Genomic DNA, 12336 nt, shown 5'->3' on the forward strand with positions numbered 1-12336 from the left:
ATAAGCATAGCTCCTTTCTTCCTTACGTGTGAATACCTGTCCAGCCCATGTTTCCTATGACTTCAGTCACCTGCTAGACTCTTTGAGCCGTGGGAAGGAACAGTAGTAATTCATTCAGTTTGCCACACTTGTTCCAGGGCTGGATTGACTTCTTGTTTTCCTAGACCATAAATAACATCACTGCCTCTGGAGAGCAAGCGTGGTGGCTTTCTACATCAGCCTGTCTTTAGGTCCTATTTATGTATGAGGAGAGTGAGAAAATACGTTTAAAAACATGCAAGCTTTAAAAATAAAACTATGACCTAGTCAAAGAGTAAACATCAGGGAAAAATAAAAACCTTTTTTAAGAGATGGAAGCAGAGAAGAAGTAGCAAAAATAAAATAAATCTTATTACTGTAAATAGGAGGGTGTAAATCAGCAGCTCCCATCGCTGACAGTTCAGAGATGCAGAGGACCTGGCTCAGCAGTGAAAAAGGAGGGAAGTGAAAAAAAAACATAGAGTGGGAAATAAAGCAAAGATGAGAAATCCACCTACCTGCACGTGATAGATTATCCATAAACAACAAGATCATGCTTCTGACCAGATAAATAAATGGCAGAGTGTTTAAACCAGATTTTAAAACATACTGAGTGTCTGTCATTCTGTGTACCACTTCTGAGCAGTAGTGTAACCTTTATTTTTTCAGGTAGCCTTTTAATGTGGGGTTGCTCAGGGGGTGTTACAACCACTGTGTTGAGAATAAAACAGCTTAAAAAGGGATCAGAAGCTTTTACCACGATGGACCTTTGGAAGTTTGTCCCCTGTGAGGAACAGACAGGGGTTGCTTGTCTGTTTTGTCACTTAGGCATGTTTCTTCTTTCCCCGTAGGTTGCCCGGTCACTATGAACAATGGCCCAGCTATACTACAAAAAGGTAAACTATTCACCGTACAGAGATCGGATCCCACTACAGATCGTGCGAGCGGAGGCAGAGCTCTCGGCAGAAGAGAAGGCCTACCTCAGCGCTGTGGAGAAGGGGGACTATGCCAGTGTGAAACATGCCTTGCAAGAGGCAGAGATCTACTACAACATCAACATTAACTGTATGGATCCTCTTGGTCGCAGTGCCCTTTTAATAGCCATAGAGAACGAAAATCTGGAGATCATGGAGTTGCTTTTGAGCCACAGTGTGTATGTGGGTGATGCTCTGCTGTATGCAATACGGAAAGAGGTGGTGGGAGCTGTGGAGCTGCTGCTGAATTACAGGAAGCCGAGTGGTGAAAAACAGGTTAGTTGAGTGTTCCAGTTCAGTTTTAAGCTATTATCCACAGAGAGGTGCTGTGCAGGAGTCATAAAACAAAGTCCTTAATGTAGGTCCGTTGCTTTAAATGCCCAGAGTAAACATGGGCAGTCCTGTTTGGATGATAACCTTCCAGTCTGAGGAAAGGTGTTCTGCCTGACTTAAATAGTCAGCATTTTCAATTTCACTCGGTGTTCTTTTCAGTCTTACAGTGTTTGTGAACCTACTGATTTATAGGTTGATTTATAGACGTGCACTTTGTAAAGGAATTTGGGGCTGTCTGAAATTATATTACAATCTATAAATATGAACTATTGCCATGCTGTTGTACTGATATTAAGTGGAATTTCTTTTCATAAGTAAATCCTGAAAACACACAAGCTTATAAATAACTGTAAGTAAGCAAACAGTCTGCTAGGTTTCAGTACTTAGCCATAGTACAGACATATCATCTTGGTCTCCATCTCCAGAGAGTTCTAGTTCAGAAATGCTGAGGCAATACATAACGTTCCAGCATGAGCTAAGCTGCTGTATATCTGAGCAATGAACAACTATGACTTGTAAGAAGGATGCTTAGCTACAAAACCATCGGTACGTCACATAAGGATCTTTGTGAAAAACCACAAAGTCTGAATCCTGTAATTTCAGTTGTCACATATCACGCTGTCCTTAACTTTTCTTTTTTTTTTTTTTCTTTTTTGCATCTTCTCATTTGCAAGTACTACTGCCAATAACTAGAATAGTTTATATACATTAGTGACCGCTGACAATGTTTGCATGTTCACTGCTTAGAAAGGAACATTCGAAACTTGGATAATCCTGAAATATCAAGCCTCGTTTTGAAGGCTACTTGAACACATCCCTCTGTGTCTGAAAGAAGAAAATGATTAACACCAGTCAATCATAGAAGAAAACATTTTCAATGGATAGGCCCCTTAGTACATAGTTTTTCAATAATAATTTTATGTAGCCAAAGCAAACAATAAGGATCAACCCTGACAATGTTCAAGAGTGCTCAGCTTGATACTTTGAAACAGCAGCATTCTGCATGCTGTAGCAATGTGATTCCAATGTATGGGTTAAGCACTAGAGAGATGAAGAAACTCTTCTATCAGACCTAAAAATTGAAATATTAGTACTAGGTTTTAGTCTGACAAAATGTAAGTAGCAAAGTACAGACCATACATGGAGAATGAGCTATTTTTTTCTTGGTCTTCTAGAAAGTTTGACAATCTTATAGGCCAACAGGACAGAAAGTAGAATAGAAGAAAAGCTTTTTTCAGTAGCATGAGGAACTGCCAGTAATTATTGCAGGTTAGTGGCAAGCTTCTCCTGAAATGTCATGGAAAGCAAGTGATGGGATTCATGTGGATTTCTATAAGATCTCTTGAATACCAAAACTTGTGTCCACTCAAATTCACAGCCTTGCTGGCTTAACTGAACAGAGGTCCATGAAATAAGGTTGATTTATTGCAGCTGAAATTCAGCTCCAACGTCTCTAGTTCAGTGATACATTTCATAGCAGGTCTGTTTCATTTTTCTTTATCTCTATGGCAGTGTGCAGCTATCCTTCTGTAGCTAGGTTTGTATCTGCTGTGAAGTTTACAACTTGAAGGAGAACATGTGTGTGGGAGAAGAGATGCAGTGCCAGTTTAAGCTTTATTTACAAGGTTGGTTACAAGACCAGATTTCATCAGTACATTAGACTAGTACTGGCTTGATGCAAGATCCTATGTACAAACTAGGATTAACTTCCCTGGCTGTGGTTCAGGCTCTTCTGTAGACTGCAGGAAGCGTTTGCTGGTAGAGGCCTGCAGGACTGGACTTCCATTTCAGCAGTTTCACTGATTGTTCATGCAGTGACGGTAATTAACATTTATTTCATGTATAGTGATAGAACATAAATGGAAAGACATGCTTAGTTAAGCAAAGTTGGGACAAAGTTAGCTTGTCAAATCACAAAGCTAATATAGGAGGGGTTTCTGAACACAAGTTCCTGATGCTAATTCCACAGCAGTATCGATATATGTTCAGTAATTATCTTTTATGGATCCTTTCTCAGAAAGTCCTTTGGGAATCCTATACCTAATTGCTTTCACAAAAAGCACCTGATAAATCAGATTAGCACAGCTTTGTCCTAATCAGCTACTTATGTGTTCTAAAACCTATAGAAAACCTGCTTTTTTGGTTGAGTAGTAACGAAAATTCACACTTCATGCATTGGTTTCTGTCTGGCTGAGAAATTTTTAAGATAGTGTCACAGCACTTCTTATATATAAGGTTTAGTATAATCTATTCATTAGGAGTACACAAGGTTCAGTCTGCCTGAACAAACCTGTGTGAAGGCAGCTCCTTGACTTACGTGTAGCAGCCTGTTTCCAATTAGGGGCTGTCTGTTTGTCTTTGCTGCACTCCGGGCATTGGTGCAGAAAAAGCATCTTCTGATTGCTCTCTCTTAAATGTTCAGTACATCGCCTTCATTCATTTGAGTCTGGGGGCTGTGAAAACGTGTTAGTTCCTATTTTCCCTCTCTCTGCCTCTGAGAGGTTATTATTTGACTCCATACCAAAGCGTTGTTTCTCTAACTGCCAGGCATGAAGAGCTGTTCCTATTTGCGTCTGTTCACGTCAGCTCAGTTAATTGTTGTCTTTGCATCTCAAAAGCAGCTGAGTAGCATAATTCAGCATAATGCATTTTATGGGCATGTATTTTCGCTCATTCCCACAACCTTATCATTGTGCCACAATCCTGACTGAAAACGTTACAAGTTGCATTATGCCAGCCTCTTGTGGGGTTCCAGTGACTGCATCTAGTTAGCAAAAGATACACCCAAAACAAGGTAGAAAACTGCAGCCCCTTACAGACTTGGCCTGCAAAGCAGTTTCACTCACCAGCTACAGAGTCTCTAAAAGATTATGTGTCCTGGGCGCTCCATACCTGTCTCTTGAGAGCTGCCCGAGGAGAGGAGCTCTGCTTTTCCCCTGTATGATGACCTTTCCAGGGAGCAGAAGTAAAAAAAAATTCAAATATAAGAAGTGACCTTTGTTGTGTTTCTTATGGAAGAGAATCAGGGTCTTATTCACGATGTAAGGGACAGGGAGAAATGGATGAAGAGGTTGGGTGACAGAGATGCTTGTGTCCTGTTATTAAGTGAACGCAGGCAGTCATTATTCTTCAAACCTTTGCTAGGCTGCTGTTTAAGTGCTGTTTACTGAAAATACCATGACAATGGCAGGGGTAAGTCATAGCCAGTAACTATAACAACACACTTCTCCTGCACTGCAGCCGCGCATGTAAGGGGTGTCTTGGGAGAGGAAGAAATTACTCTGTTTACATGTGGAGCGTATGAGAGCTGGGAACATGAACCACCTCTCTCTAAATCCTGCTACAAAGCACATGATAGATGAGTGTGCTGAACAGTGATGTGTTTGAGTAGATGTATTTCCTTTTAGGTTTACCTTCAAGCAAGGTTCATGGGCTATTTTAAGAACTTAACATTTCTCCTCAGATCTCTTCTGCCCGGTCCTGACAGCTTATAGCCATGGTTTTGTGTACTGCTCTCTGAGTCTCTTGATAAAGCTGGGGAGAAGACTTCATCAGTTGCAGCCAGAATAACTGGCTAATAAAGTTACAGCTGTTTGGAAAGATACTGTCACTTATCGGAGATTTTCGGTTCGGTGAGAGAGTTATCATGGTCCAAGCATCTTACTTTTGCTACCATGGGAAGACCATAGAGGTGTGCTGGTGTGCTTCACTCCCAGCAAAGAGTAAAGCCCAGGTTTTAAAGGACCCATTCTCTTCTTCAGATCAGAGCTAACCTCTCCTCAAATATGCCACACCATGCTCTGAGGTACACTTTCCCCTTTTTTTTTTTAACTGTCAGTGTGCAAGTGTGGTCCAGAGGGCCATGGAAGATGTCTGTGTGCAGAGTATGTGGTGCTGCAGGCTCCAACAGCCCTGCCACTCACCACAGCATAGGTAGGAGCTTTGCTGACCTCAGCAGGACATGGTCTGGACCTGGCACAGCACTAAGAGCTGAGTTATCAGGGAAATAAAGGAAAATTCAATTATCTACTCAAAATAGATTAAGTAACAAAAGAGCTTTTCTAGTTCTGTGATTTTTTACAAGTTCACTTGTTATTTCCAAATGTTATGAAATTTACTCCAATTAATCCTCCAACCTTTTTTGTTTAAACCATAGTTCTCTTTGGCCAGTCACTTCGTATTGCTGATTGGTCACTTAAATCATAGAATAGTTTGGTTTTCCCCAGATAGATGACAGACATTTGGAAAGAAAGCAGCCTATTCATTAATAGTAAGAGGAACAGCAAAACAAGCTCATATTCATGGAACCTGGAGGGTATGCAAGTGTTGCTTTTCCTGAGAAGATTTGTAGTCAGTGCATATGTATTCTCCAGGAAATAAAAATGAGCCTAATCTGGTGCTTTGATAGTTATTGTTTGCTTTTCAGGACAGTGAAGAGGCTGATATTGTTCTGCATAGTGGCAGAAGAGTATTATACAGTACTGCAGGCTGTGTGGCACGGCAATCCATACTCAAGTTTTCCACATGATGAGTGTCATGTTATTTAAATAAATAAGACAACAAACCACTGAATAATCATCAGAAAGAGCGGGGCTAGGTTAGAAATAGTAAAAATCAGCACACACAGGTGCAGTATGGACTTTAGCCCAGGCTTGAGTCAGGTGCCTCATCTCTTTTGGGGTAGGAATGTTAAACTTCAGAGTTGTCTGTGCGCAGGACAGGTCCAATGCATACAATGGCAAAACAAGACTTTTTGTACTATTCCATCAAAAACAGAGATTTGGCTGAGGTTCTGTGGGGTTGGAATTAACAGGGACCTTGAAATTACTTCTTTCTTTTTTTTGATTCAGTACTACTGTAGGAGCAAGGGAATGTATATATGAAGCCTGTTGAACAAATTCTCTTTTCCAGTAAAATCTGTCTCCCAACCTATTCAATCTTTGAGTTTTGGTGTTTTTTTTCCCTAGAAGTCTTAGAAATTTTTTTTACTATACAAACATCAATATAGTGGGTTATGTTTTCAGCCAGGCTGGAGTCTGCACCTAAACTGCAACATCAAAGAGGAGGAAATACATGTCTCAAAATTCACATTTTCCTACATGTTTGATTCACCTTCAATTTATCATTACTAATAGTTGTATTTCCACACATTTTGAAGCCCACTGAAATCAGTACAAATTTTCCCTTGGACTCCAGATGAGTCTTCAGGAGCATTTTCTTAATAGCTTCTTGTGTGAATTCTGTGAAGTGGTCCCCGTTCTCCACTAAACATGCATCACAGCTCTCAGGGTAGCGCTCTCAGTTTGCACAGATCTCACATAAGTTTTTGCCTTGCTACAGTGGATGTGTTTGCAGTGGACCAGACATGGTCTGTGCTGACTGCTGAGCCCTCCTTCCTTTCTTTAAGAAGCTGTAATCAGTCATCTGAATTACTACACATTCATGGTGTAGCCATAAGCACCTTTACGGGTAGCTGTTTTCTTCACAACAATCAGAGCTGACATCAAATGTTTACATAAGGATGATAATAGCATCTCTCTGGTATCTGCCAAAATTAGCAATTTGCTCATGGCAGATGGCTCCAAATTAATCTGGTTCACAGATGGGACTACAAATGCAATTCCTCAATAACGTGAATAAAAAGAAAAGGGATCTCAGTATTTATGACTGTGATTCAGTTTGTTTCAACAGTCCAGTGGCCTTCTGAATCAATGAGATCTCAACAGATACCTATCCATATGTCTTCCAAAAGAAGGAGCTTTACAGAGATAAACCCTGGAAGAATATGGTTGTGAAGGGGAAACTATAGAGAATAAAAGGCAAGTTTTCAGTCTGAGTTGCTAATCCTCAGATGCCTGCTGGTAGAAGGTTGCTGCATGTGGTAGTATTAGTGAACTTAAAATTTGACCTCAAAAATCCTCTTTCACATGAGCTGACGAGTAAAAAATCTGCCTTAATCTTTGTGCAAATATCATAGCTCAACAGCCTAGAGAGAATCTTTTGCGAACCAGAAATTTTATGTTGTATTAAACCATTTTAGTCTTGCCCAAATCCAGTAACTTTTTTGATACAATGTGGTTTAGCTTAATTTTCCTACTCGCATAAGGTTCTTTGTCCTGTATGGAGAGTCCAGTGCAAAGTTTAGCTGTTACCACCAACAGCCCTTGATTTCTGCAGACTTGCTGATACTTATTAGATGTACAAGCTCATTGTTAGCATTGTCAGCCCTGTGCTATCACTGACAGGACCTTTTTAAGTCAAAGGAGGCAGATCAGTTGTCCAATATTTCATGACATAAAAGCTAGATTCTGCAGGCAATTAGATAGAGTAGAGTTTTAGAAGCAGCTGGTGTTCCTTCTGACTTGGCTGAAGTGGTTGCTGTGGATCTGTCTCACCTGCAGGCAAAGTGGACAGGGGCACCCTGGGGCAGGACCAGAGGATCTGGGGTTTGTAGCTGTGAGAAATGTTATCCTGCCTCCTTCAGTAAAAGGTTTATGTTTATTTTAGAGGTGAAGGACAGACTTGTGGACTCCCCAGCTAAAATTGCTAAGCCTTGCAGCACTAGCTCCTAAGCTATAAGCTGAGGATGGATGTGGGGCGTTCACTCACGTACAGGCTGAACAAAGTCTTGCTTACGTGGTGGTGATAGATATTCTGGGTGCGTGCACTGTCTTTTTCTGGAACATGACAGACAAGATGGGTGCCAGCAATCGTGGAGCATTACAAAGGTGTGAAGTACAACAAAGTGATCACAGCACGCTCAAAGTGCAAGCAGATCTGTGTAGCCCTTCTGCAGTGTTAACCATTGCATACCAGCAGTATTTGTGTTCTTCCTTGAGTTTAAAAAGTTCAGCTAATTCAAGAAGGTGTTGCTGAAACCTGGGCATCTGTATCTGGAAGTCTATAGGCATGACCTGTTCTCATTGAGTTCTTGCTATTGAGCTCTGTAACAGAGAGGGTAACAGGCTGATTGGTATGACTCAGTACAGATACAGTACCCTTTGGTATGACTCAAACCAGCCATTTCCATGTTAATATGAGAGGTCCAAAGTGAAAAGGGAAGGCTGAACCTGGTTAGATACACTCTGAGCAAGAGCAGGTTCCAAAGAATAGAGAAAAACTGTTGAGAACAACTAGCCACAAGTTCTCAGTATGAAAATATTTGAAAGGCACAATAAGGAAGAAAGATTGTGTCTGAAAACAGAAAACTAGCTGTTACTGCTCCAAAGCCTAATGGCTTTGCTAGCATCCAAGCTTTTCATTATTTTTATTGATGCAGTAATAATTCACAGCTATAGTTAACATGCCTTTGACATTGGCGTCTGCCTTCGAAATGAATTCCATCTAATTAAACTAAACAACAGAGAAATCAAAGACCACTTCAGTTAATGATTACATTTAACTGGGAATTTCTTTCCTCCCTCCCCACTGCCTTCCTCCCCAAATAGTCTTAAATCTATGAGAAGGAGGTGTGAGGCAAAACGAAGAACTCGGGTGATACATTACATAGACCTAATGAGTGGCATCAGGGCTAGGGCTCACAGGCAGTGCCAGCTACCAGACATCTGACAGTGGCAAGTCACTGGCTGCTTCTCCTGGGCGAACATAAAGTCTGTTATTAGTTCCTAGGAGAGCTGGTGAGGTCAGGCCAAGAGCTGCATCACAGCATGCACAAACATGTCATGCTTGAAAGTTAACATATAGACAGGTAGAGGTCAGGTATGCACTGTTTGTTATATGAGATGCTTCGCAGGGAATTGTCTTTATTAATTTGTGGGAGTGATCTTAGCACTTGCCTGTGTTTGGCACACTGTACGGTGTATTTTCAGGCAGGAGTGATGGGTGCATGGGTTTCAGCTGGATAGACTACCTGTAACAAACTCTTTGTAGGGAAAAAAATCCTGTTTGTGTTCGTACACAAGTAAACTTTAGGTCTCTCTACAGATCTGTTGATTGAGGTGTTAAGTTTCAAAAAAATGTATTTTATTACCTGTCCAGCATCCATGAATATACCTAGTTTACTCACCACCCTTTGCTCCTAAGCCCAAATTACAGCATTAGCTGCTTCCTTACATCAGCCCCCTGACATCGCACAACGTGTGGGTTTGCTTCTAGTCTGTATGGCTTCTGAAACCCAGAAGGGGCTTTTGACATGGCTATCCAGATTCACTGATAGAAATATGCAGGAGAGTCTGCCTGGTACAATAGTTGCAACACATTTTCCAAGGGAAGCTTCTTTGTACGGGGAAATTGAACATAGCAAATTACAGGCTCCTCCAAAACAAAGCTTTGGGATCTATAAAGAACTGCAGGGTGGTTTAGTAGGAGTTTGCTAGTCCTTATCTGGCTGTTAAATAAAGCTGTGCTTGGGTTTGCAGAGTAGAATGGCACCTTTATGGCTCGTTTACCCCTGTGTTGGGCAGTCTTTTGGTTGGGTGTGGGGGGGTAGGTGGATCAAAAAGGCATTGACTGAGAACAATATTCTCCCTGCTGGTCTCCACATTGTTTACAGCAAGGGAACACTGTAATCCAAGGTCTGTGCTCTGTCATTGCCTTGGGAGAACATGTTGGAAAACTGCTCAAGCCTGCAGGAGGCTCAGGGTCACATGCATCATTGGTACTTAATTCATGGCAGTGCGAGAGGGCTTGTGTGCTCCACTTAAATACTCTTCAGGCAGACAGATGATGAGTTACAGCCAGTCTCTGAAGCATGAGGGTCATATCATTAGCTAGATGTTTTGAACTACCTAGCATTAGAAATAACAAAGAAAGTCACTGCTTACGTGGTGTTAAAGGAGGATCAAAACCACACAGATTTTATTCTCATGTGAGACCCTGCCACCTGTCTAGATTGTCATTTCTTTGCTATCGCAAACTCTGGAGTCTTTTTGGAAGCCACAGTGTCTTCTTGATTGGTGTAATAACAATGCCAAAAGCACAGCTCAATAGTCAAAATGGGGAGAAACGCAGCCTCGTGGTTTGTGAGCATCAAGATGTGTTCTGTGCAACATCAGACAGCGCTGGGCTGGCACCAGATGCAGTTACTCACTCCTCTCTGTGATGTTGTCTTATGATCGAATCTGATTCTTTCCTTTTTTTTTTTTTTTTTTTAAGGAATGTGATTGAATAGGAACACAACCCCACCTCTCCCAAGCAAAAAGCCCTCCCTTTTCAAGCCCTGTTAGCAACATATTACCTCACCTAAACTTAATGAAACATCTCTCATCCACACAGAGTAATAAATTACAGGAAATAGGGATATTTTATGTACAAAGATGACATAAAAGGCTATAGATAGCATGATTATTAGCCTATATTAGTACATCTTGTCCCTGTCACCACTAAGAATAGAAAATACAGAGACCAGATAAAATGAATTAAAAAGCTGGACAACTCTTCCCTCCCAGAATAAATCCTGGAAAATACTAGAAAATGAGTAGCCATAATAAAACAAAGATTACCTTGAATACAGAGCCTGCAAATTTCCAGCTAACTATGGACTGTCTTTGTTTCAGCATGCTTGAGGTCAGGGGAAAGCTTATCCGTAAAATGAAAAAACATCCAAGGTGCGGTGACATTCCAAGGCCTTTAGTGTAGCCAAGGAATTTACAGGACTGGATTAAGTATGCTCTTTAACAAAATTCATTCCCAAACTTAAAAACAACATCAAAAATTGTTAGGGTTTAATCTTTATTTTTACTGAAAACAGCTGCTTCTGTCACAGAGGGACTCTTGAAATGGCAATGAAGAAAGGTGAAAAAAATGAACAAACTGCATTTTATGTTTCCAAATGGGGAAAAAAACCCAGCTTCAGGCATGTATGAACTAGTCTGCCTATCCAAACTTGAGGAGACAATTCAATTTACCATCATGTCAGCAATACTAGGCTTACACCTGTGTTGGTATCAGAAGGTCCCAAGAAACAGATCTAACAAGCACCCAGGGAATCTCTGCATTTTGGCAAGGCTTTGGTAGATCCATAATATGCTGTGAGCCAGGTTCTGATGTCAGTTATGCCGCTTTTTCTCTAGCAGGTTCATTAACGTCTAGATTTGTAACAGTCCCAAACGTTTGTCCCTTGTTTGTTTTAACTGGACAAGTGTCATCATTCAGCTAGCCCCAGGCTACATAAGTGTATAATGAAACCAAGATTCATTTGATTGTTGGTCATGTCATAGATATAACATGACATAACGTGTAAGGTGCGACTACAATGAACTTCTCAGCCATTCTTACACAGATGAGAAGTCATAACCAGGAGAGGGTGCAATTGCTCATGACACAACGCTGGTCTGTCTTTAAACAACGGTAGGCACTTGCTAGCCCCTCTTCCTGCTGGATTCAGTAGTTCTTAGCTGGACCAAGACACAGAAATTCAGGGCAAAGCAGACCTCAAGACTGCACTTCATTTAAATACAAGAGGTTCAAACACAAGCTAACTCTTTAACAGCATCCCTCTGTGACTTGGAGAATGAACTCCATGCTGACTGCACTCTTTCTTCATTTCAGCATCAAGTGCCTCAGCTTATTTCCTCCATCCGCATGAGAAAGGGAGAGCGGCTTAGAGGAGAGAGTGCTCTGTTTGGAATAAGTTGCCATAGGCCATATGAATGCATATTTACAAAATCCTTTCCTTCTGAAGGCTTCTCTCTGGATTCCTCTTTTTTAATCCCCAACAAAAGAGAAGTTATTATGTAGCATCAACCACAAATGGTGACATCTTTTGACAATCTTTCTGGCTGTGCTGCATTTCCTAAACACATGGCTGAACACAAGTAGCTCTGATGCAGTTCTGCCACTGTCAAATGCACTAGGTTTCAGTTTAGCTCTGAAAACTAATCCCTTGGGTCTACCTCCATTTTTAAACACATGGATAAGAAGCCAAATTAAAACTTGAAGAATTTTGCTTTTGTTTATTGGTTGCAGAGAAAAATGTTTGGTTATACAGGTATCACAAATCTAATTTTTCACATTATTTCAGTAGTAATGCATTATATCATGCTATTTTTTA

At 40.9% G+C, this 12336-nt stretch overlaps 1 protein-coding gene across 1 annotated transcript in view; it reads left to right on the forward strand.

The window, feature by feature from the left end:
- Positions 1–12336, forward strand: part of TRPC5 (transient receptor potential cation channel subfamily C member 5) — a 95926-nt gene that overhangs the window by 28773 nt on the left and 54817 nt on the right. The window contains exon 2 of the mRNA XM_049827563.1: positions 870–1268. Coding sequence (XP_049683520.1) covers positions 891–1268 — 378 coding nt within the window. The 5' untranslated portion in view covers positions 870–890. The remainder of the gene's footprint in view (positions 1–869; positions 1269–12336) is intronic.

This window comes from Accipiter gentilis, chromosome 24, assembly GCF_929443795.1.
Source record: "Accipiter gentilis chromosome 24, bAccGen1.1, whole genome shotgun sequence".
In the NCBI taxonomy this organism is placed as follows: Eukaryota; Metazoa; Chordata; class Aves; order Accipitriformes; family Accipitridae; genus Astur; species Astur gentilis.